The 27658-nt window shown below is 38.7% G+C and overlaps 1 protein-coding gene across 1 annotated transcript in view; it reads right to left on the bottom strand.

Annotated features, from left to right (window-relative positions):
• The window catches only part of RNF169 (ring finger protein 169), an 84829-nt gene that overhangs the window by 50989 nt on the left and 6182 nt on the right, over positions 1-27658 (bottom strand). The window contains exon 2 of the mRNA XM_036743896.1: positions 10268-10341. Within this exon, the coding sequence (XP_036599791.1) occupies positions 10268-10341 (74 nt within the window). The remainder of the gene's footprint in view (positions 1-10267; positions 10342-27658) is intronic.

Raw genomic sequence — 27658 nt, forward strand, 5'->3', positions numbered from 1 at the left:
CTATTTTAAAAACATTAACTGATATTTCCCTTTCATATAATCTACAGTCTAGCCAAACTAGACCATTATTAGATCTTGCAGTTTGTACAATTTTCCATTAACTCTATGGCCTATTATAGAAAGAATGCTGTTGGTAAAAGACAACTCAGTACCTTCTCACACCTTCATGGAAAATGTCCTCCTCAGCATGTGCCAAAGACTCTCTAAACATTTTATTGATATGAAAATAAACATTACAGCAATTAGTGATATTTTGTCAGCTGTCCTTTTTTTGGGGGGGGGGGGCAACAACAGGATTTTAGATACAAGTATTATTATCCTCATGTTACAGATGATAAAAATGATGCTGACACTAAAGGACTTGCCCATAGTCACCAGGCTATTAAATGTCAAAGTCAGAGTTTCAATCCAGGTCTTCCTAACTCCAAGTCTAATTCTCTTTCTACTATACCATGTCAGCACTCATATGTTCTTTGTGCCTCAATCGCCTCATCAGTAAAATGAAGGAGTTGGACTAGAAAGCTTCTATGTTCCCTTTCGGCTTTAAGACTATGATCCTACATACTAATCCCATTCCAAGATTTTAAGCTCCTTGAGTATAAGAACTGTATTATTTTCATCTTTGTATGCCTAAGTTGGCATGCAGTGGATAGAATGCCAGGCCTAGAGTCAGGAAGATTCATCTTCCTGAATTCGAATCTGGCCTCAGACACTTACTATGTGACCTGGTCACTTGACCCTGTTTTCCTCGGTTTCCTCATCTGTAAAATGAGCTGGAGAGGAAATGGCAAACCACTTCATATCTTTGCCAAGAAAACTCCAAATGGAGTCATGAAGAGTTGGACATGACTGAAACAACTGAAGAACAATAAATGCCTAAGTGCCAAAGGATCTCATTCAGAGGAGGTCCTTAACGTTTACTGAATTGAATTTTAAGGCAGAAAAAAAAATTGAACAAGGCAACAAAAGCATTTCAGTAAAGAGAGCTTTCAAAGAGGATTTTGTACTCAATTTGGGCTTAACTTATCAGAGGGATTTTTAAAGCTATTAACAGGACCCTAAGGTTTATATAATTCACTTATCACATCTAATTACTCTGTTTATTTGCTAAGAGTTTACAGTCACCTTCTCTCTACTTCAGTGACTCAACAATGAAGAACAAAAGACTACTCCAAAGGTAACCAGTGAGAGAAGAAAGAAAATAGATGGGCTTGCAAATTTATTAGCAAAAACTTAAGAACCAGCCTAAACTACTCATGTGACATGCTGATTTACCAAAAGTAGTTTTCTAATGGCTTCATTTTCTGCAGAGGGAAAGAAGTAGTCTTAGAAATTAGGTCTTTCTCTTTTCCACTTATTCTTTAACAGTCATAGAACCCCAGAGTTTCAAGACATCTCAGGAATCATCTAATTCAACTCACACATGAACCCAATGATGCTATAATAAAAGGAATTGAGGGTAGGGACTGAATCTATGAATTCAGCAGATTAAGTAACTTGTGGTAAGAAACTCCCTTTAACAATGCAGACTAGTATCTTCTCTGCAACTGGCATTCTGAGAAAAGTTGCCTAGAGCACTGAGAGATGAAGTGCTTTGCCCAGGGATATAGGATGTCAATGGTGGATCTTGAACCTAGGTTTTCTTGACCCCTCGGTGAGCTCTCTATCCACTATGCCAGGCTGTATCTCACCAGAATAATCACTCAGATTTAAATACCAGCCTACTGTTATATACAGGATCAAACTTTGCACACAGTAGTAACTTACTGTTTACTGAATCAAATTAATTATAATAATCTCTAACATTTTAGGTTTGCACAGCAATTTACATACATCATCTCATCTGATCCTTACAACCACCATGGGAGGTGTTATTATTATCTCCATTTTACATTTAAGGAAACTGAGGCTGCAAAAAGTTAAGTGACTTGCTCAGGATCACACCATAAGCATGTGAGGCAGAGTCTGAACTTAAATCTTCCTGCCTCCAAGTCCCACCTTCTAACCACTGTGCCACTTAGCTACTGCATAAACATGATCTGATTTCATCTTCACAATACCCTTGGTGAGAAAGTTACGCTATTATCACCTCCATTTTATCTATATAAATTGGGACCCAGCAAGATGAAAGGACTTGCTCAAGACCGCAAAACTAGTAAGTCACAGACCAAAGACTCAAATCCAGGTCTTTGGGGTTTGATATTCTTTTCATTGTACCATGCACTTTCAATAATAAAATAAGTGAACTGGCTTAAATTTCTTCCAACTCTAATAAAATATAAGTCATTAAAAGTATGCTTATTTACCTACTTGTTCACAAAGATGATAACAATAACCTCAATCTTACTGTTGAGCAGGACTTTCAGAACTGAATTCTTCAAAATACAAAAATGATAAATGAGCGTTCTGTTATCTAGGAGAGAAGAGTTCAATTATTTCCACAGGCCCTGAGGATACAAAATGCTTTACATATATTAACTCTTTCGATCCTCACAAGAGCCCTGTGAGAAAAGTGTTATTAAAATCCCCATTTTAAAGATGAGGAAACTGAGACAAAAAGAGATTAAATGATTTGTCCAGCGTGACAGAACTAAGAAGTGTGTGAGGAAAAATTCAAGCTCAGGTCTTCCTGTTTCAAGTCCTGTACTCTATCTATTTTGATACCTACCTATCATAAGGGAGCTCATGAGAGAAGCTCTCAAAATCTCAGTAAAATGTGAGGCAAGATTCCCTGCTTAAAAAGTAAGAAGTTGAGGTGGCACTGGGCACTTGAGGAGAGGTAAAAGTCTGGAAGAGCTGTTAAGGTGAGTACAGGGATATGTGAACTATCTGGATCCTAGTAAAACAAACTTATTGACAAAATTTTATATCTTTAAACATTTAACATGCCATCTACTCTTGCTACAACTACTTTTTTCTACAGGATTTGGCATTAAGTTCATCAGATTTTGACACATATTCTTTCATTTTTCATCTTGAAACCATACTTTTATCACACCAGATATTAAGTGTACAATTGCTAAGAAGTTCATTTTTCTAAGCCCATGGGTTTTCAATGGGAGTTAAAACAGGCAAGTTCTCAAACCAATGAAGCATGTTTTTTTTTTTCCATCTTGGATACATTTCTTTATCTTTTGTGATGCGTGGTATGGTGCAAGGTCAAAAGCATTTTTTGGAAGTGGATGTTTTAAAGTCTGATGAAGATGCCCAGATCTCACAGCTCACCCAACAGGTCTTCTAAGAACTGTTCTGTCATATAGTCTCTCAGATTAATAACCTCAGCATTATCTTCAATTCCTCATCCTCCCTTCCTCTGCATATAAAATTAGTTGCCAAATCTTGATGTTTCTACATCACGAACAACTTAAAGTCTGACCCCTTCTCTCTACTCTCATAGCTCCAACCTTAGGTAAAGTCCTCATCACCTCTTGTCTAGAATATTACAAGTCTCCTGATTGGTCTTCTTGCCTCAAGGCTCTCTCCACTCCAGTCCATCCTCCACATTGCTGCCAAAGCAAGGGATTAGGAAGAAGAGGAAGCCTTAGAACCAGGTACTGAACTCCCTGGAGAAAGGAGGAAGAGTGACCTCAAAGTTGAGAGATTGTAGCAATGAGGCTCTGAACTAGATAGTATAGAAGAATTGGGAAAACTTCAAAGAATGGGAAAATCTGACTCTATCACCTACTAATTATTTGCATATAGACAAGTCATTTAATTTCTCTGAGCATGGTTTTTAAAAATGTAGATAATAATTACACATCATACCTTAGACCTAGAAGTGATCCCAAAGGTCAGATAGTTCAACCGCCTCATTTTATAGGTGAGGGCCTGAGGCCCAGAATGGAAAGAATCTCAAAGTAGGATGATGACAGCAGAATGAGGTAAGCAGCAGTAAGAAACAAAATGAGTACACTAATTCCTCCCAATCTCATAGATGTTAGGGGCAGCAAAGGGAGATAAGGAAGGGTACCGGAAAGAAGAAGCAACACTTGAGAGGGTGGCCATAGTAAGTATCTTTAGTCAGGCAGTCAGTTAATAAGTATTTATTAAGCACCTACTATATCCTAAGCACACACTGCTAAGCACTGTGGGATACAAAGAAAGGCAAAAGACAGGCCCTACCCTCAAAGAGTTCACAATTTCTCTTTAGGAGAAAGACAGCAGATAAAACACAAATAAGAAGATGGAAGTAATATGATGATTTTAAGAACTCACATTTACACAGCCCATTACAGATCACTTTCTTCATTATAACCTTGTGAAATAACCACTACAAGTATTATTATCCCCACTTTATAAAAAAAAAAAAAAAAAAAAAAGGAACCTAATCTGGGATTGGTCCATGGTTGACAGCTAATAAATGACAGTGAAAGTCTAAATAACCCCCTTGTTTTCAGGGTCAAACTTTTCTTGTGACAAGCAGTCTCTTCCCTAGACAACCTCTCTCTTATGCACAACAACCCCAGCTGGCCAACAAAGTACTGAGAAGGGGCAGGAGCATCCCGGGTCTGGAATGAGCCCTTCACATAACCATCCATAACCTTCCTTCCCTTGTCATGGCCTCAAGATAATTTATTTCACTTAAGGTCCCAACCTCCACTGTTGGCCAAGTTATAGTTGTACACTGCCCCTTTGGAGATCTGGTTCTATCCTTGTGTTTCTGCCTACATATTGGATACAATTTTGCCCCTTTTTATTCTCCTCCCTTCGGAAACTTCTGATGCCTCCCACACCCATCCCTGCTCAATTTAAGTAGTTTCCGTTATTTGGGTCCATAATAAAGGTTTATTGCTTTTAGTATCATTGGCCTAGCCTATCTCTCCAGAGGAAACCCCTAAGTGCCAAAAGCAACTGCACTTTAAACCTTCTGTCTCCATGCCCAGCACTCTTTCTGAATCACACTGTCCCATAATACTAAACAGAATAGCCCAAATCAACATCTAATATACACATTATGTCTTCTATATGGTATACATTTATTAGTTGAATAAAAAAAAATTAAACTAGTTCTAGGAGAAGCAAAAACTATATCATAATTAGTAGTTTCCTACTCTATCTACACCACTTTGTCACATATTAAGGATTGTTTGCATCTTATGATGGCAAGGCTGTCCTATTTTGGTTATGATGTTATCTATAAGCTTCAAGAGGAAAGGGACCAAGATTTATTCTTTATATCTCTCACAGGTATATCAGCAAATAACAAATAATAGGTGCTCAATAAAACATTGAAAAGGGCACTGAACTAGGAACCCAAACATTTGACTCTACCACTTACTAATTATCTGAGTACAGGCAAGTCATTTAGTTTCTCTAAGCCTGGTTTTTTAATGTGTAAAATGGGGACAAGTTACTGGATCATAAAAATGATCCTAAAGATTATCTAGTTCAAACCCCTCACTCTATAGATGAAGGGACTGAGGCCCAGAGAAGATAAATGACTTGCCTGGAAGTCAAACAGGTAATAAATGTCAGAATCAGAATTCAAACCCAAGACCTTTAACATCAAATCCAATGTTTTTTCCCTCACTTCCACTTCTTAGACTCTATGGTTTCTTCAAAGTTCCACTCAGTCTTTCCTGAGACCTTTTCTGCTTGTGCCTTGTATGAGAAACAGCCAGGACATCTAAGAACACTGGATTGAAGAGTAAAAGGAAGAGGGGGAGGGGAACAGAGGAGTGAGACATAAGACTGGAAAAGTGGTAAGGGGCCTGAAAATGAAGGGCTTTAAAAAGCAGAGGATTATATATTTGATCCTGGAGGCAACAGGCATCACAAGAGTTTACTGACAAGAAGAGTGACATAGCTACACCTATACTTTAGAAAGATCAATTTGATAGATGAGAGCATAGATGGGAGTGGTGAGAGACTTAAGGCAGGGAGAACAACCAGCAAGCTAAGGCAGTAGTCTGGGAAGTGAGATGACAACGGGCCTGCACTAGAATGGTAACAGTGTCGGGAAAGAAGGTGAATATACAAGAATGTTACCAAAGTGAAATCAACAAGATTTAGCACCAAATTGAAAGTGAGGAGTCAAGGATGAAAGCCAGGTCATGAGCCTTAGTGACTAGATTATAGAGCTCTCAACAGTAACAGACAAGTCTGGAAGAAAGGATTTTTTTTGCTGGGGGGCGGGGGGCAGGACCAGACTTTAATTAGCTCAGTTTGAAATATGTTGAATGTAAGTTGTTCACTAAACATCTAGCTTGAAATATCTGAAAGGTAGTTGGAGCTGTAAGACTGGAAGACAGGAGAAAGATTAGGACTATAAAAGTACATTTAAAAATCATCAGCTTAGAGATGATAACTGAATCGATGGAAACTAATGAAATCACCAAGTCAAACAATATAGAAGAAAACAAGACCCAGTACAAAGTACTAGGGGACATTCAACTACAGTGGGCATGACCTGGATGAATATTCAGTAAAGGAGACTGAAAAGAAGTAGTCTGATAGGTAGGAAGAGAATAGGAGAAAGTAGTGACCCAAAAACCTAAAGAGATGAGAATATCAAGGAGAAGGGGGTGATCAAAGACTATAGAATGGTCAAGAAGGATTAAGACTGAGAAAAGGTTATTAAATTTGGCAATTAATAGATCATTGATACCTTTGGAAAGAGGAATTGCAGTTGAAGGTGAAGAAAGAGGAAAGAGTGGAGGCACTGACCTGTGGGTGGCCTTCTCAAGTATAGCCACAAAAGGGAAGAAAGTAGAGATGGTTAGATCAGGTGATGGTTTTTGGAGAAAGAGTTGTATATTTGTAGAGAGTAGGGAAGTAGCCAGTATATAGGGAGAGACTGAAGATTAGAGAAAGTGGGAATGATAGAATGAAAGAGGGAGCAATCTGCTAGAGAAGACAGGTAGGAATGGGATTGTTTGTGCATGTGGAGGAGTTTGCCTTGGCAAAGAGAAGGGCCACCTCTTCATTTGAGATGGGGTAAAAGAGGAGAAAGTGGACAAAGATGAGGAGGAGAGAAAAGGGAGCTATTGGTGAATGGCTACGATTTTTTATGTGAAATGAGGCAAGATTCTCATTTGAGAGATTGGGGGGAGAAAAAGCCTAGGGAGGTTTGAGAGGGATGAAAAGGCTTGGAAGAGCCACTGTGTTGCGTGGGATAGTGAAATGAAGAGGAAATATACTTGTTTTGATAGATGCCAGAAGGAGGAATAGAATATTATGTGGAAATTGCAAAGAGACAAAGACAAGCTTGCTTTAAAAAAAAGAGGAAGAAAGGAGCTTAATAATTAAATCTATCTAAAAGTAGAATGGACTGCCTCAGAAGCTGATAGATTCTCTCTCATCAGGAGATTCCAAGGAAAGGCTGGATGACCACATATCTATCACCAATGTTGGGGTGTGGGGGCGGTGTTTCTTGTTCAGGAATGGACTGGACTTTGAGATGTCTCTAAGAACTCTTCTAACTCTGAAATTCTATTGCTCTGTAAAGTCACTCAGCTGTTATAGATTTTGGACCTATACCATGACAATTATATTTTCAGCTTTAAAAATCCAGGTGCTTGTTTAAACCACTGTGATTGATTCTTTACCAAAATGTACACTATTTCTATCATTCCCTAAATCTGTCTGGGCCACATGGAAGATAATGGGAGAGAATGTGTATATTTCACCAAATGAATCCCTTGGAAAGCCAATGTGATACATGGAAGGACCACTGGACTCTGGAGTCCAAAAACCTAGACTGGAGTCCCAGGATAACCCTGTGCTAGCCACGCAATGAAAATGCCTCACTTCCTTTATCGTTAAAAACAGTATAAATATTATTTGCTCTCAACTCAACAACCACTTAGTAAAGACCTCTACTCAAGGCACTGTGCTAGGAATACAAACACAAAAATAAACCTACCATCAAAGAACTTACATATAACACATGTATATAAATACAATACGTACACAGATTCAAATCAATTCAACAACTGCTTACTAAGTACCTACTATATGTAGCAGGCACTGATGCTAAAAAGATAAAAACAAAACAGTCTCTGTCTACAAGGAGCTTCCTTTGTACTAGGGGATTCAATATTTATAGACAAGTGCATACAAAATAATTACAAAGTCTTTTTAATTCAAAAACCATTTATTAAGCACCTATTATGTGCTAGGCACTGTGCTAAGCTTTTCCAAGTCTTTTCTGTCAGGAAAAAGAGCAGTAACAACTTGCAGGGTGGGGCAAAGGCTGGTCAGGATAGAACTCAGGTTAGAGGTAGCACTTGATCTGAGCCTTGAAGGGAAATAGAGACTCCAAAAGGCAGGAAAGGAGAGTGTTTCCAGGATTGGGGAGGGCAGCCTGTATAAAGACAAAGGAGGCAGAAGATGAAAATGTTATATACAGCAAACAGCAAGCAGTTCAGTTTAGCTGAAACAATGTGTGTGAATGACAGTGATGTGTAATCAGTCAGCCTAGCAAGAGTCTGAACTGAAAGCATGAAAATGCCAAAGAAGAATTTATAGTTTGAGGTTTCTTGGACAGAGGAGTGTGACGTGGTCAAACTTGTGCTTTAGGAAATGTCAATTTGGTAGCTATGTGGAAGATGGAATGGAGAGGTGAGAAATGCAGGGAGAAAATTAGGAACCTATTATCATAGTCCAGACAAGAGGCAAAGGATGAGTAAATTCAAGGTAATCTGAAGAAGAGATCAAGGAGATCAAAGAGGTAAGCTCCATGAGAAGAAAGAAAGGAACAGGATGAAGGGCACTGAAGTAAAGGAACTGAACTTAGGAGAGAAGCCACCTCTTCATCAGAGACCGGAATGAAAGAGGAGAAAATAGGAGATGACAAAGGGGTCTGAACTATAACAGCTAAATGTTAAAAGGAAAGAGGGAAAGGATATTGCAGGAGGATTGAGGAATGGAAAGACGGAAAACTGTGGGAAGATAAAAGAATCAATCAAGGCAGGAGAAAAGGATTGTCATATAGCTGTGTGAATTCATTTGAAATTAGACTACAAATCTGTAGTGGACTCAGTCACTGGTTGTGTCTTTCTCCATCAACAGCACTCAAACAGGAATGAAGAAAATTGGTGGTGCAGATAAGCCAGAGTGTGGTTTGGCAATGCATGAGCCAAAGTAGGACCAGGGGTCAAGGGATTCAAGAGCAGAAGATGGAGCATAGTTGGACTTTTTAAACTATGAAGTCAAGACTGCAATCAAAGTGAGATCACGGTAGAGACAACAGACGGGGAGGGCACAGGCAGGTAAAGTCACTGTAGACTACAGTGAGGATGAATATCTGGTTTAAAAAGAGTGAAGCAGAGAGAGAAATGCAAGAATAGGAAGTTTCAATCCAATACAGGAATTTCTGAGTCCTGAACAATGCAAAGCGCATTGGCTCGGGAACCAATAGACCTGGATTCAAATCTTGCTTCTGACACTACCTGGGCAATTTTGGGCAAGTCACTTATGCTCTCTGGGTTCCAACTTCCTTATTTGTAAAATCAGGAGGCTAGATCAGATGACAGCAAAAACAAGGACATGGTTATCTCTGTATGTTTCTAAGGTGAAATGAAGGTCATGGCAGCTGAGGTTAATGAACCCTAAGACTAGGGTAATAAAAGGGACATTAACATGTATCCAGATGTCCTTAAGAATGAAGGCAGGGTTTGAGGAGAAAAAGAATTCTATGGAGCAAAGGAGTTAACTCCTTGAAAAAGGAGGGGGAATGACCTGGAACATTGCAAATGATTATAAGAAGGGTCTGGATGGGGCAACAAAGATGGAAGGAGTGAACCTCAGAGGAGGAAAGATTTCTGAATCATGACACCAAAGGGAGGCTTGTAAGTGTCAGTGAGAAACAAAGAATATGGCTACTTTTCTTCCCTCTGCTCCAGTGTGTCTTTAAACATGAGAGAAGATGTATCCAATACAAGAGAAATAACAGCTAAGAAAAAAGTATCTTGTGGTGATAGCCAAGTTTCTGCAAATGCAAGAGAAGTAGAAGAGGAAGAAGACTACGATAAAGGAAGGTTGTTAGCAATAGAATAGGGATTCCAAAAAGGTCAACAGAATGGAAAGATGCATAGGACAGGGACCAGGGATATTAAGAGCAGAGATGGATGTGGATGAGAGGCAGTATGGAATGGTACTTGTAAAGGTAAATTTTCACCCAGGCAGCCAAAGAATATTGCTAATATTATTAGCAATAATATTATCCAAATTCGTATAATCCAAATTCTTACTAAGTGTTCATTACCATTAGTATTTCAAGTTACTTCCAATAAAATGAAAATCAAGGTTAAAATTAATACTATACCTTTCTTAGGCTTTCATACTCCTCTCGAAGTTCCCCTGGTTTACTTAATTTGATTGGTGCTCTGAATATAAAGTCTGCAGGGAAGGATAAAAGGGAAATACTTTAATGTACTTTTCAAAGAGGGAACTGGTATTCAAATCAATTCAAACATTTACTATGGTCTTGGGTAAAACATTATGATGTGTAAAGCACTTGAATGAACTCTGGGGGTGCTATGAAGATGAAAAAAATAGTCCCTACCTTTATGGACTTTACAGTTTAGTAGGTAATATTAAAGATACACAGACAACCATAATATAAAATATAACAAGCAGGTGAGTGTTGATGAATGACATTCAGTCATTTAACTGGTAATGAAGTGATTCCTATCTTCTATCTCTAAATAATACCATCAAAACACAAAATTTTCTACACCAGAATTCCAGTAATTGTGTCAATGAAGAGTGTATTATACATTAAATTATATTAAAAACCATGTCTTTTAGACTAGGCCTAGTTTCATTAGAATGTTAAGACTATCTGAAGTACCACACAGAAAAGTGCAGAGTTAGAAAGGCCCTCAAAAGAGTGACTAGAATCTAGTTACTAGATTATTCCTTACAATCGATTAGGGCTCAGAGACCATGAACCTAGGTCAAGACCACTGGATTTGAAGTCAAAGGTCCCGAGTTCATATCCTAGTTCTGCCATTTACTACCTGTGTGACTATGGACAAGTCATTTCACCTTTGTGGGCTTCAGTTTCTTAATCTGTAAACTGACATTTAGACTTGATGGCAGCTAGGTGGCACAGAGGATAGAGCACCAGGCCTGGCACCAAAAAGACCTGGGTTCAAAATCAGCCTCAGATACTTTCTAGTTGTGTGACCCTGGGCAAGTCATTTGACCCAGTTTGCCTCAGTTTCCTCATCTGTGAAATGAGATGGAGAAGAAATGGCAAGCCACTCCAGTATCTGTGTCAAGAAAACCCTAAATGGGCTTATGAAGAGTTGGACACAACTGAAATGCCTGAACAACAAAGATCCTAAGGTCTCCCTCTAGCTCCGACCTGAGAAGGAATCCCTTCTACAACATTCCTGATAAGTAGTCATCTAACCTCTACCTCAAAGATGTACAATTTAAGTTTTGTTCATGATACTTTACTTCCTACTTTTGCTACAATGCGGATATTGTGAAAGCTACACACAAAGGAAAAATATCTTAAAATCCTCCAAAAAGAAAAGTCAAATTTCTTATATATCTGTCCTTGCTTAAATGAAGTCATTTCAAAGGTCTAAATAAAATATTTGTTACTAAACATTCTAAGAATTTTCCTTCCTTTCAGGTAAATAAATATTTGTTTTGACATCACCTACACCATCTAAACATACTGCAGCATCTAAACAAACTGTATTTTTCCTTTTTTAGTTGGGTTAGTTATATTTAGAAAGCAATGTTTTTTATTTGATGTGTGGTTAACACTTAAGGAATGTGGAAGGCACTTCCATTATACATATTCAACCTAGGTAGTAAACAGAAACTCAGGGCTCAACGTGCTAGAGACTGACTAATCACCAGATTTGAGCAGCAGAAGTTACATCACCTTTAGTCACTTGAATGGAAAAAAAAATTCCTAGTGATTATTCTGAGAATTCCATCCCTTGTGCACATTTCAAGCACACATCAGGACCTTCAAGATCACCTAATCCAATCACTTTAAAGATGTGGAAGCTAAAAAAATAAATAAATAAATAAATAAAGATGTGGAAGCTGAGGTCAAGGGAAGTTAAGTAACATGGCCAAGGTCATAAATGTAGTAAATTGCAGTACCAGCATTTGAATCAAGGTCCTTTGACTCCAAATACAGGATTTTTTTTTCTTACTACACCACACCACCCCTATGAACTTTTTCAAATGGCTAACAAAAAGGTTATAGATTGTGGTTTATTTTTTAGGCAACATCTTAATTTTAGTGCATAAAAGTAAAGCTCATTCACATAGGAGCTATCTTGTTTTCCAAGTGCTTTGCTTTGTTGAATGAGTATCACAAACAACCTGCTGATATCTTGCTGAGGCAAAGAGAAAAAAAAATATTTCAAAGACTGAAGGGCCTTAGGAATCCATTCTCTAGATTAGGGGTTTTTAACTTGGGGTACACAGATTTCTGGGGATCCATGAATTTAGACAGGAAAAAATGATATCTTTATTTTCATTAATTTATGACTTTAACAGTTCCTTAAATTAGAGAATTAAAAAAACAAACACAATATACTAAGAAAGCATTCATAAGCTTTACCAGACTGCCAATGGGGCCAACAAGACAAAAAAAGATAAGAACTCTGGCTCTAGACAGTTTCTACAACTAGAACTACTTGTAGATTTCTAAGTTGTTTGCCGGTTCAAAAAATAACCCCCTCTCCTCAAGGAGGGAAGAAAGGCAACAACTGTGAAACCTGACAACCCACCCTCCCTACACCATTCCCCACCAAGTAAATCCAAAGTCATGGGATTTTACTATTGTATATTGTCAACTACTTCCCCTAGTGAGATTTCAAATTTAGATGACTGGAAAGGTGGTTGCACCCTCAAAAGAAAGGGAAATTTGAAAGAAGACTGGATTTAAGAGAGATGAGTTCCATTTTGGGCATCCAACTGCATATGTCCAACAGGCAGCTGTTGTTGATGTGGGACTAGACCTCTGGAGAAAGACTAGGGCTTCTCACACACACACACACACACACGTACACGTGTACACATGGGTATATACACATTTATATGCATGTGTATATGTCTATGTCTGTATTTGAGAATCACCTGCATAGAGACAATAATTGAATTCATGGGAGTTAATAAGATCATGAAGGGTATAAAGGTCTAAGAAAAAAGATCTAGGACAGAGTCTTAGGAAATAGTCATGGTTAGGGAGGCAGGATGATACATAAGAGACTTAAGAGTAATAAGAGAGATAAAGGAAGAACCAGGGGATATCCAGGAGGAAAGGGTGGTCAACAGAGTCAAATACTTCAGAGAAGTAAAAAAGGATCAGTACTGAGAAAAGGCCATCAGATCAAGCAACTAAAAGATAGCTGGTTACATTGGAGAGGGAAGTTTCAACTGATAGAGACAAGGTTGGAACAGTAAAGAATAAGATGGGATCTTCTGCTGAGAGGGAATGGGAAGAATGGTATAAGAGCTTGAAAAGAAAAAAGAAAGTATGGAACAGCTGTTGTGGGAATGCAACTAAGAATCGACTAAAAAGGAAGAAAAAGATGCCAAACAACAGTAAGAGGCCATTTGAAATTAGAACATACAAAATTGGAGTGGATGATGTGGTGTAAACTTTTCCAACATTATTAAGCACAGATCAAAAATATAAGCAAACAAGGTGGATGGTAGAGGATGATCCAGGGTTGAGGACTAGCAGAACTAGCAGAATGGTAGTAGGACGAGAGGGCAACAGTATGTCAATGCCTATGCTTGATCCAGTGTGACAATAAAAGAAGGAGCAACCAATACTAGGAAGGGTGGTCAGGGATGCAGCATCTTCTGTTGAAAGCCAGATTTCCATGAGTATAAGAAGATATACAAAGACTGAACAGAAGACAGAAAGAATAAGAGAAGATTTTTCATGATGTAGGGGTTCCAGAGGAAACAATGGAAATGAAGGGTAGAAGAGAAAGGAGCCTTGGAAGTGGTAGAACTGAACTAGATAGGGACAAGAGTACAGGGAAGAGAAGGGGATTTTTTTTATCCCAGAAAACAGTGACTGATCAATGGGATTGGGGAACAGGAGGGACAAATCTGCTATCTATACGTACCAACTGGTTAAAGCCTCTTTTCAAGTTCTGTGATGATTACATATGATAAGGGTATTTTGTTCTCTCTCCAAACACTAAGAAGCTGGGGCTAGTTGAGGTTGGGGGAAAGGCTAAAATTAGATTAGAATCTTGTGTGTCCAGGAACCCAAGTCAATTCAAATATGGCATCAATTTAGTAGTTATATCCCAAGATGGTAGGAGATGTGGCAGAATTTAGTGAGGCTATCACTTCATCACTCTGAACACTAGAAGTGTTTCTTTAGATCATTTGGCTGACATGCAGTTACTAAAATCCCTAGGTATTTTTCACACAAACTACAATTAAGTCAAATAGTTTTCCCTTATACTGTTCCTTTATTTCAACCAAAGTACATAACTTTACTTTTATCACTATTCAATTCTATATTCTTATAGTCTATTCAGGGCAGCTAGGTGGTGTGGTAGATAGAGGGTTAGGCCTAGAGTCAGGAAGTCTCATATTCTTGAGTTCGAATCTGGCCTCAGACACTTATTCATTGTGTGACCTGGGTAAGTCACTTAACCTCATCTGTAAAATGGGCTTGGAGAAGGAAATGGCAAACCATTCCACTATCTTTGCCAAGAAAACCCCAAATGGGGTCACGAACAGTCAGCCATGATTGAAATGACTGAACAACAACATAGTCCATTCATCATTTCATAATGCTGAGATCCTTTAGGGATTGATTTTGTTATCCAATTTCTTCCAGTTTTATATCTTATATAAATTTAATACACATGTTGTTATTTCTTCACACAAGTCACTAATCAAAATGCAGAAGAACATAAGGCTGAGGACAGAGTAGGAGTAGACAGGTCCAGGGTAATGGAATAGGAATACTTTTTATAGTGCATTTATCACCCATAGCAGATTTCTTTTTGTTTGAGCTATATAGAGACCTGAGAGAGGCTTGAGAAATTGAAAAGGATGTCAGAAATCATCTAGACCAACCCTCATTCGAAACATGAATCTCTTCTAAAATATCACCAAGTAGTCATCCAACCTCCACTTAAAACCTTGGCAACAGAGAACTCACTACAAAAACCAAGGCATCCAATTCCATTGTAGGAAAGTGCTGAGAGACAAAAAATTCTCTTATAGAGAGTTCAATTCTATCTCCTTTTAATTTCTTTATATTGATATTATTTCTACTCATTCCATCCCTGGAACCAATATTTCAAGACAGCCATCAGATCTCTCACCCCTAACACCACTCCCAGAAATATTCTCTTCTCTAGGCTTCTTCTCTTCCTCCTGTACTTACCATTATATACAGTAGCTTCTTCCTCTTTCTTATTCTGATTGCCCTTCTCTGGGCATACTTTTGTTTACAAACATCTCTTCTAAAATGTAACATCCAGAAAAGGTCTGGTGATGATTTATATAGTCCTAAAAACTCACATGGATGACCAGGAAGAGCTATCTCAATAAGCAAATGAAAATTTTGTTGTTAAATGTATGTTCTTTGACCCTAAAATATATACAGTCACAAAATCTTAATCTGAGGACAAAATAAACCTTGCCCATTACTAGGCTTTGTAGACTTTTCAAAGAAGTACTTTTATAGTCCTCAGAAGTCTAGGTCCTTTACCAATGACAGCAAAAGCAGGCAAGTTCTCTTTCGGGGGAAAAAACAAAAACCCAATGGTTTGCCATAATGGAACAAACAGGCTTCTGAGCCAGTTCATACTTTGTGGATATCACTTGGTCAAGCCAATGATCTCACAGAACTTCCAAAATGCTTTGACGTCCAAATCAAACCCTATTCCTGGAAACACAGTGTTCTATCACCTAAGGCTAAAAATTAAGGTTATTTTCTTCCAATTCTAACTAGCGTGATCCTGCTGAGAGGAAAAAAAAATCCGGCATGACGTTTCACTGCGCACTCTCATAGTCAGCACAAATTTGGAGTATGATGTTCAAGGGTGAGTTCCACATTTTAGGAGGGACAATAACAAGTTAGAACATGCCCAGAGCACAGCAATCAAAATGGAGAAGGGACTTGAAACTACATCATGGAAAGACTGGCTGAAGAACAGAGGAATATTTAACTTGGGGAAGAGAACACTTTAAGGAAGAGGGAAATATGAATGCAGTCTTCAGATATTTGAAGAGTTATAATAAAGAAGAGAGATAAGACTTGTTTTGTTGACTCTAAATGACAGAACTAGGATCAGTGGATGAGAATTACAAGGGAGCAGATTTGGGATCAACAGAAGACAAAAACTGTCAAAAGGGGTTGCCTAAAAACAAAATGGGCTTCCTTGGAAGATATGAATTAATTTCCTTTTAGTGGAAACCTTTTTTTTTTTTTTTTGCTTTTTTTTTTTTTGTTGTTTTTGGCAGGGCAATTGGGGTTAAGTGACTTGCCCAAGGTCACACAGCTAGTACATGTGTCAAGTGTCTGAGGCCGGATTTGAACTCAGGTCCTCCTGACTCCAGGGCCGGTGCTCTACTGACTGCGCCACCTAGCTGCCCCGTAAAAGGTCTTAACCTGGAACTATTTTTTTTTGTTTTTGTTTTTTGTAGGGCAATTGGGGTAAAGTGACTTGCCCAAGGTCACACAGCTAGTAAGTGTGTCAAGTGTCTGAGGTCGGATTTGAACTCAGGTCCTCCTGACTCCAGGGCCAGTGCTGTACTCACTGCGCCACCTAGCTGCCCCAAGTGGAAACCTTTAAAGGGAAGAATGTTAACAACTTACAGGGGATGCTGTTGAAGAATTTTAGGTAAGGACTGCACTAAATGACCAGTAAAGCTCCCATAAATTTAATTTTCTATTATTCTATAAACCATTGTGTTCTACCCAAAGAAATCTCCAACTATATTTTCAACTGAATTTTTATTTTTAATTTGATGAGAACAGGCATACTCTAAGTCATGCTTCTGAATAACAGTCATCACAGGAGTCCAGAATTAAAGTGGCAGCCTACAATATCTACAATAATTCTATTTTTAAATTCTCATTAGATAAACCTACTTCTGTAGTAATACTTTTTGGTAATTACAAAGAAGTACTCTAAAAGTTCATAATCATTGTCTTTACTGTAAGCAGAGCTGCTGAAAAGGCAGTGGACTAGGAGTCAAAAGTCCTTTCAATTCAAACAAATATTTATTAAGCACTTGGATATAAAGTGTGTGAAGTAGTGAGAGAATAAAGTGTGAAGGCTTCACAAGGAATATACACACACACACACACACACACACACATATATATGTATGTATTTATATCTAAAATGTTTGAGAATCAATATTTAGAGAAAAGGGAAATGGGATGAATTTGAGTCTATGAGAATCTGATTATTTAGCCTTTAGAAATGTCTTTCTCCCCCTCCTTCTTTAGATTTATAGATGTCACCTCAGCTGTGAGTGGAATACAAGATTGTGAAAGCTTCCCTACGAATAACTCAGGCAAGGCAATATTCAAAATAGAGATAGTACTTAAAAATCTAGTTAGGATGTGAACCTCACCAGGCCTAAGTTTCATTTTCCTGTAACTTTTTGTAAGTTTTCATTTTCAGGGAAACCAGATGGTATTCCCCTCTCCCCCTCCCTTTACCTATTTCCCCCTATAAGGTAATTCTGTAGCTTTATTCCTGGTTAGATTGTGAGGTCACTTGTCTCCCACCAATGGGGATGGGGGGTCCAGCCTCTGGGGTGGGATTCCTTAGAATTGTTTGTACAAGGGTATATATCTCCCTGCTTGCCTTCCCGCCACCCCCCCACCCCCCATTACTGCTAGTCCGCCCTGGTAGTGAGAGAGATGCTCAACTCTCATGAGACTTGATCAAATAAAGCTTCTGTTTTTCCTAACTTGAGAAACCTCTTTTTTTTTACTTGAGTCGGTGGTCTTCTGACCCACACAAAAGCATATAAAAAAGTTTAGATAATAGTTTAGTTAGATCCTCCCCTTCATGGAATTTCCATCCCTGAAAGAGGAAAAAGGCAGAAAGAACTAAAACACAAATAATAACTAAGTGCAGTAGAGAAGTATAAAACAAAATGGTATGTGAAGCTCAAGTTCAGACTGCAAGAGAAATCAGAGAAGAATTCACAAATAAGGTGAGCATTTAGGATCAGCTTTGGATGGTCACATCTATGCAGAAGGAAGGAGAGTCTGACAACAACATGAAAAGACTGCAAAGAAGAAAAGCAGAGGCGGGAAGACCTGTTAGGAAACTCCTGCAATAGGAGAAGTAGGTGGCAATGAGGGCCAATCTAACCCACACTTTATACTTTGGACAGGTAAAATCTGAGATTTGGGGACCTCTCTGACCTCAGTTTCCCTTTCTGTAACATAAAAGTTAGACCAGATAATCACTAAGGCCTCTTCTAATATTAACACTGGGTTTCCTTGGGAGATATCCTGTCACTGGAAATCTTTAAGAACTGGTAACCACTTACTGAAGATGCTATAGCAGGGTTTTTGGTAAGGGCTATAATAAATAACCAGTTAAGGCCCATACAACTTCTCTATTATTCTATAAACCATTGTGTCCTACCCCAGAAAAGGCTTAAGGGGAAGAAAAAAGGGGGGAGAGATAAAGAAGATCTGGTAGAGAGAGAAATGATGAAAAGCAAAACTATGATCTAATATGTCTTTTTAGAAATACAAAGATGATTCACAAATTCACTTAGATGTGAGCCCAAATATACTAGGGTGGGGTCATGAGACAATCAATATGGCAAGCTAGTTTTACTCCCTTCCCCCTCTTAAAAGCCTCAAAAGAAAATATGACAAATCTATAGTAAAGTGGAATCTATAGAATCAAATGACAGAAGTACCATACATGGTAAAAGTCTCATTAAATTACATCAGAGAACTTAAATATTTAAAGTTCCTGCTCCCCCTCCCCACCTCAGACAACAGTCACAAGCAGTAGGAAGCAACCTCATAGCCTTGTGCTCTAACTATGATGGTCTTGACCTACAACCACTCAGGAAGGAAGGAAGGAAGGACCGAGTTTTTACTACGTTCAAAAACACTGTTTTAAGTTAAGTGCTAGGGATACAAATACAAGCAATAAGAAAAATAGTTCCTACTCCTACATTTACATTCTAATGATGAAGACAACACACACAAAAAAGGAAAGGAGGGAGAGAAATGATTTTGAAATCCTTTAGTCAGAAGCAGAGCCAGACAGGGAACGAAGAGTAGCCAACCTGGACCTCTCCACAAAACATAGGCAATACAACTTGGGTAGAGGGAATGGAAGCAAACGACATGGCAGCACAAAATTGGGACTAAAAACCTACCTGAGGTCAGTCTACTCTCCATAGAGTTTACTTTGGGTAAAGAACCAGCTGGGTCCCCATACTCTCCAAATCGATGAGGCTGAAGATGTATACAACCTCAGGAGCCCCACAGCAAGTGAAGAGAAAGGAATCAAAAATTGAAATGAGAAGCCAAGAGACAAGCTTCAGAGAATGTGAGATAAAGGCTAAAATACAAAAAGCCTGAGAGAAAAAGACTGGATGTAAACCATTCTCCAAAAGACAAACCAACAGTGTAATGCAAAGACAGAAGAAAAGAATGGTTTTAAAGGTGACAACACACTGAATATCACACTCTCAAGGAAACATACAGACCCAGACACACACACACACATACACACAGACCCAGAAAAAAAAATTCTAGATTCTCCAGAGATCATGAAGCAGAATCAAGAAACTCCAGAATGGTTCAAAAGAGAAATTAAACTATAAAAAGAAGATATAAGGATGTAAATTAAGTTGGAAAGCAGAGCTCTAGAAGCAATTTTTATGGAGGCATACACAACAAAGAACTTCCCAGCACTGGGCCCTGGTCTAGGTATTTCCTTCTCTGTGCCCTGAGCACTTGGCATATAAGGCTTTAGTCCACTCTTTATTGTCCCTCAACAGTGGCCAACGCAGAACATGGGTCTCTTCTGTTTCTCCCCCACAATTCTAAACTCAGTGATGTTTCTGCCATATCAAAAATGACAATCAAAAGATTTTCCATCCAATCATCCATATATTCAACCCTTAGGCAAATCTCTGGTGAACAGGTTCCACTTATTTTCTCAGGGGTCTTTCCTGTTCTTCATGACCTCTATCAGCTCCTCTCCCTCATCTTGGAGATGCTCTGCTAGAACACAGCTCTTTGTGACTTCCTTCCTCTATTCCAAAAAGGAAAATCTAACAAAACACTCTTGTCCTATCATGGAGGCTGGAAAACTATATGCCAAGAGAGAACCAGAGATGCCAAAGGTGAATATCCCAGTCAGGAAATAAAGCAATAGATAAAACGGATTCAACAGAAGTTCTTGAGTTTTTCAACAGCCTAGAAATGACAACCTCTTACCTTTGCCTATGGAAAACAGATGCTGAAAGTAGCTTTAAGCGACTAAGTTATCTTACACATTTTGATCCATTAAATCCTAGGACCACTCCATTAGTTAACTTTTTTCTCTAACCCTCTGACCAGGAGTGTGTTTAAATCAGGAGACCTCTAAGGAAATGATGTCTTAATGGATGTCAAATAACCACATTCCATAACCTGACCCACCAATCTAAGCCAGGAATTACAATGAGTTTAGTCAGCGAGCAATGGGATTGCCACAACTCAACAGCATTAGACCTTAACCAGGTCCTTCCCTCTAAAAAAAAGGTTTCTGCCTGGGGTGTGGTAATAGGTTATTAATAAAAACAAACAAACCAACCACAAGACAGGTATTATGTTGTTTGCAACAAAACTCCTCAGGAAGAAACTGTCATTGTCAGAACATCCACAACTACCACAGATGCAGAAACAAATCCTCTCTCACCTTTATACAGACTGCTGCCCAATCACAACTCAAAATATTAAAGAGCACTGAACCAAGAGTCTGGAAACTAGTCTCGGTTCCTCTAGGAACTATGACTCAGAACAAGTCATTTCCATGTCCTTATCTGGGCTTCCCTTCTTCATCTGTAAAATGAGGAAGTTGAATTTGATAACTCCTAGACTCCCTTCCAGTTGTTTCATGATTTTATAAAATTCAGTTATTTATCCATATTTGGTTGTACCTAGGTTTTGTCAGCTATAAAACGAGGGCACATATCCTTTCTAGTTTCCCTGTCTTCCTTCAAGTCTCAATTCACATCTTTTCCTTCTATACTACAGGAAGGCTTTTATGGCTGCCCAGATACTAATGCCTTCCCCTCTGAGTTTATCTCCCTGCTACTCTGTACATATCTGGTACACACCTAGATATACTTATTAATTTACATGTTATATTCCCTATTAGAATGTGAGAGCCTTGAAGGCAGGAACTGGTTTTGCCTTTCTTTGCATCTCCAATATGTAGCACAAAATTATTCATTATTATTACCACAAGGAGATCAAAGAAAAAGGAAAAGGACCTATATGTACAAAAATATTTATAGTAGCTCTTTTTGTGATGGCAAAGTACTAGAGACCTATGAGACACCCATCAACTGGGGAATGGCTAAATAAGTTGTAATACGTGAATGTGACAGAATTCTATTTTGCTGTAAGAAATAATGAAGCGGATGGTTTCAGGAAAAACCTGGGAAGACCTATATGAACTAATGCAAAGCAAAGTGAGACAACCAGGAAAAAACAATCTACACAGTAAAGATCTGGTAATTCTGATCAACACAATCTCCCATAATGATTCCAAAGGACCACGAGATACAAACTGAATTTATTTTTGTCTTATTTGATACTTCTCTCCAATAGTGCAGATGAGAATTAACTAAAAAATAACATAGCGTTAGGAAGCAGCCTGAGGAAGTGAAAAGAGTATGGGATTCAAGTCAGAAGACATAGGCTCAACTCCACAATCTGACAGTTCCTACCTATGGGACTTTGGTCAAGTCACTTAACATGTCTAAATATTAGTTTTCTCTCCTATAAAATGTAAGTAATCTTTGCATTTGCTACCTCACAGGATTATTATAAGAAAAATGTTTTATAAATAATCTCCCAAATGGTACACCTACTGCATTCAAATGATACAACCTACTGCAATTCAGAAATCCAAAGCTCTAAAGATCCAACAGCCTCAGCCTCCCTGCTAGCTAGTATCACAGACATATTCTACAATACCAGGTTTGTTCTCCTTCACATACACTATTTTCTAGCTAATACAGTAGATGCTTAATAAGTATTACTTGAGTTGCTTATAAAATGACAATCCTTTCAAAGTGGCAGAGGAAATGTAAAAACAGATACAATCTCTATAGATACCCAAGTTTTGCTAAAATCATCTCTTTGGAGAGCACAGTACTATAGCAACCAGGGATTTAATGAGCCACCATATAAAATGCATCAATAAATTTCTAAAGAAAATAGGTTAGGCTGACTGACAATCTTTAATTACTAGGTTTAAGACAGTTCAATGAGCATTTAAGTGCTCACTATGTGCTAGAAATACAAAGACAAATTTTTTTTTAAGTTCTCTCTGTCTTCAGGGAGTTTACATTCTACTGGTTCTCAAAAGCAAACTTCTTTTGATTCCATATGTAAAAAATCTGATTGTGCATCCACAAAATATGTCTATTCTACATATGTATTACTGTAATTCTATGTACATTATAAAACATCTGCAAAAAATACTGAAAAGGATGATAAAGATGAAATATACAACATATTTATTTTCATTTTATTTAGTGACAAAAGAATCCCTTTGCTCTCACCAATAATAATATTTTAGTGATACTAATTTATTGAGAGAATGTGATTAAATATGTTTTATTATTTGAGGGGAAAAAATTCCATGTGTATGTCTTAAAGCAAGGTTTCAATGCAGCAACACTCCTGAGTGCAGCCAGAACCAGATTAAAATGTAATTGGTAAATATTTAACAAAATAAATAAAAATACAACAGGAGACATATATATGTATACATATATAGAGAGAGAAAGAGAGATACACACATACATACGTGTGTGTGTATTTATAGTGTTAAGTTGTGGTTTTCTAAGTCAATATATGGTTGGCAGGGATCCTTACATGTAGTTTAGTGCCCCCTCACTTTCTATTTGAGTTTGATTTCACAGCCCTAGAGTATAGGGAAAACTAATGGCAACAAGGTGTCCCTAGAGTTTACTGAGTAGAATGATGGCACGGTCAGCTTGTACTATGGGAAAATCACCTTGGCAAGTGTTTGAAGGATGGATGACTAGACTGGGAAGAGACTTAAGAGAGAGAGAGCAATTAGGAAGCCATTACAATAGTCCATACAGGAAGTAATAACCTAAATTAGGGTGTGGCTTTGTTAAAACACAGAAGAGGATGGATTCAAGATATGTGGAGATAGAAATGACATTTGGGTTGAGTGAAGGGTGACATCATGTTTGTGAAACTGGGTGACTGCAAGGATGTTGATGCCCTCAAAAGAAACAGGGAAGTTGGAGGAGGAGTAGGTTGTGGGGGGAGGAATAAGGTAATGAAATCTCTGGTACAAACTGCAACCCACCCATGCCTGCTCATCCTGTGTAAGTTATTTTGTTTCACTTAAAATGAATGGGGGGTGAGAGGGTGAGGGGATTTCTTGCTTCACAAGTCATTGACCTTGAGTACAGAGTTCAAAGTCTGATGACAGCCTGATGTAGCCACAAGGAAAGAGGATAAAAAGAAGTGAATAAGGGAAGGAGAAGGGCCACATTTTTCCAATGGCACAGCTGGGGGGGGGGGCGGGGTGGAGAGGGGAGAGAAGGGAGTCTAAGTTATGGTAATGTTATAACCGCACCAAAAAAGTCCAAAAAAGGCACAAAAGGGGAAGGTGAGAACCATAACAGTGGGAGCAGTTGGGGGATGGAGGGAAGGCAGTGGAAGAATATTAGGTGATGATGGACCAAGGGTGGAGACAAGCCCTACAATAGGCTATAAAAAGGAAGGTGAGATGTGACCTGTCTTCCCAAACTTCCAAACTGATTGATCACATATCCCTTGAGGTCATGCTAGTGACAAGTCTGAAAACCTTGACTCTAAAGAATATGTGTATCAATAATAATTTTATAGGTAATTGCTCATGAATCTCATTTTCTTTTGCACTGGTATATTAAACAGCAACAGATCATTGTTGGATTTCGTATGGTTGGTACTGAGGATTCACTATCATTTGAGCAGAAAGCAGGTATAGGTATATTTAATGAGGTATGATTCAAGAACAAGATAAGGACCTAGCTTACTAGTATGAAGGCTATTTTTCTTAATTGTAAACATGAGAATGATCCCCTTAAATAATTAGGAGGTACGCCACTATCTACTATCAGCAGTTATCTGGTTATCCCATCTAAGCCATCCTTCCCAGAGCCCTCCAGCAGGTTTGGGACTCAGGAAGCTTCACAAAAGATTCAGCCTGGCCAGTGAAGCTGAAAGTAATAGGCCTTTATCTGGTTCTTTTTAATTCACATAAGGTAAGGCTTAAATGCTAAGCCAATGCGACTGGATTGGAAACATGGGGGGCAATGGTAATGAAGGAAGAATCCAACCAGGTGCTCATCTGAACACACATGTGCTCATCTCAAAGTCAAAGCAAGAGGAAGAGATGGGTTAAGTTATGGTGCTAGGGAGACGCTATTCTTTGGATATTGAGAGTTAAAAGGAACTTCAAAGGTCATCTAGTAGTCTGAGCCACTTTTTACAAATGAGGAAACTGATGTCCAGAGAGGGTAAGTGATTAACCCAAGTGAGTAGGCAGAGGCCCTGGAAATTAAGCCCAGCCCTTTTCCCCACCCACCAGGCTAGTTCTTATTCCTCAGCTTTGATACACTTGGCTAAGCCAGGGTACCACCTCCTCCATGGAGCAGAACAACACACTGAGCACCTCCAGGCTCCTCATCTTTGATGTCATAAGTGGAGCCCTGATGTAATAGTAACTAAGGTGGGACGTTTTGCTTTTCTTCTCTTAAGTGCCTTTGATTCTGGCCTTTGTTTGAATGGGGCAGATAAAGTGGGATCTTTTTGTCTTGGAATATTTCTCAGCACTGAGACAACTGGGAGTCATTGATTTGTATATGATGTGATCCTGGGGATGGAGAACTTTCCCAGACCCAGCTTGGGTGAGGTCAGAGCCCTCAGGGCTCCAAACTGGATATAATTGAGGAGAGCTTCACATTTGATTTTTGGGGCACACTCATGGAAGGAGTGTTGAGACTCTGGGCAAGCTGCAAACTGCCCCCCAGCTTTGCAACCCAGATGTTGGTACTGGTAATTATGTATTGTGATTTGAATCAGACAAGGTCTGTCTGTTGATGTTTGTAATTTCTGTTTGTATTTGCCTTGAAGTTCAGGGGGCTAATCTTTTTTCCCTGAACTGTGAATGATATTTGTATGTTTGATTAAACTGAGATTGTTAACCCCTTAAAGTTACTTTCCTTACTAAGGCAGATCAAAGAACCTGTGTTGGCAGCTTTCTGGGTACTGGTTGTTGGTGGATATTACACCCCCACAGAAGCTTCTAGCAAGATTGTTACAACACCTGAGTAAACGGGTATTGACCAATAGAAGAGCCCTCCCCACCACTCCTTCTATGAGCACGGGGAACAGGAGTCTCCAAGATTCCAAAATGGCAAAGTGGGGATGCCATGCTGGAGGAGGGGTCATATCCACACCAGAGGCAACATGCTATAAGAGACTAGGTTCCCTCCACCCCCACCCCCCAAAAAAAAACCAGAGGGTTGGGCTTTTTTTTTTTTTGGTTTACTAATCTATGTGTTTACAAAGAAGTTTACTTTCAGATTATTAAGCCATGTTAATGCATTTGGCCAGTCACACTAACAACACTATGGTAAAGCTATGAATTTGGTTCATCCATTCTGGAAAGCAATTTGGAATGATACAAATAAAGCGTCTAAACCACACACACCACTCGACCTAGAGATTCCATTGCTAGGCATATGCCCCAAGGAGGTCAATGACAAAGAAAGGCTCCATATATACACCAAAAATATTTATAGCAGCATTTTGTGTGTGTGTGTGTGCGCGCGCGCGCATGCGTGCATGTGTGTGTGTGTGTGTGTGTGTGTGTGTGTGTGTGTGAGTGGTAGAAAAAACTGGAAACAATGTAAATGGCCATCAAGGGGAATGGTTAAACAAACTGTGATGTATAAATGTGATAGAATATCATTGTGCTGTAAGAAACAAGTATGATGAATACAGATAAGCAAGCAGAGCTAGGAAAATGAATATAAAGATTATAAACAATTTAAATGGAAAGAACAATCACAAAACAACAGAGACTGAATGTTACAAAATTACAAAGAACAAGCCCCGCCTTAAAGAAGAGCTATGAGAAGACACTCTCCCCTGTTCTTTTGCAGAAGTTGGGATCCAAGACTGTGGAACACTGCATATAATGTCAGATTTTTGTCAATCAGTTATGCTTAATTTTTCTCTTCCTTTTTTTCGTTTTTGAAACATTCTTAGTTATAAGGGGTGGTTCTCAAGGGTTGGGGGGAGACAGGGGGAATCTGAGCTATGTAAAAACAAAAAATACAAAATCTATTAAAAATAATAGAACTGAATATATGTATGCATATGTACATACACTAATAATAACAGCTAATATTTATATAGCACTTGAAAGTTTGCAAAGCATTTTACAAATATTATTTCATTTGATGCTACACAACCCTGGGAGGTAGGTGCTATTATTATCCCCATTCTGCAAATGAGGAAATTGAGGAAGACAGAGGTTCTATGACTTGCCTAGCATCATAGCTAACAAGTATCTAAGGCTAGTCTTCCTGACTCCAGGACCGGCATTCCATCCACTGAGCCATCTAGAGCAGGGCCTGCACAACCTGCTGCCCGAGGGCTGCTTACAGCCTGTCCAGTGCTTGCAGCAAGCCAAAGGATTTCCTCTAACATACAAAGGATGTTTTCCTCTACATTTTTTGCCAGTGTCCAAAATCCTTTGGCAGGCCGCAGGTTGTGCGGGCCTAATCTAGAGCGTGTACACATAAACATACAGACACACATTACATACGAGACCAGCCCTAGCCATACTCCACTTTACTCCACAGCCTTTCCCTCTACCCTGCCACAATCTCCTTCTAGTTCCATAACCATAAGCAAATCAATACCATCATTGCTATGGAAAAGGATATCAATACCCTCCCCTATGGCTCTACTCACCATCACTATAACTATCTTGATCAAAATATCTCTCTCGGCCACCTCTCTCCTACACATTGTCTCCCCCATTAGAAAGAAAGTTCATTGAGGGTAAGGGCTGTTTTCACTTTTTTCATTTGTATCCTCGGAGCTTAGGACAATACTTGGTACATAGTAAATGCTTAATAAATACTTTTTTCATTCATTCACTACGCTGAAAACACTTTGCCATGTTGGTAGTAAGATTTGTATTAAAGGACTGCCTAGGAAAAAGGAATAAATTCTTAAGAGGTTGGTGAATTTTAAGATCATAGAATCTAAGAGTAGAGAGTCACTGAAGATTTTCGTATGTAAGAATGACATGATCTAATTGATGCATAAAGCCTATTAAGAATGGGGCAGCTAGGTATTCCAGTGGTAGAGCACTGGTCTGAGTTCAAATCTAGCATCAGTCACTGACAAGCTGTGTGACCCTGGACAAGTCACTTC

This window comes from Trichosurus vulpecula, chromosome 2 (genome assembly GCF_011100635.1).
Source record: "Trichosurus vulpecula isolate mTriVul1 chromosome 2, mTriVul1.pri, whole genome shotgun sequence".
Taxonomy (NCBI): Eukaryota; Metazoa; Chordata; class Mammalia; order Diprotodontia; family Phalangeridae; genus Trichosurus; species Trichosurus vulpecula.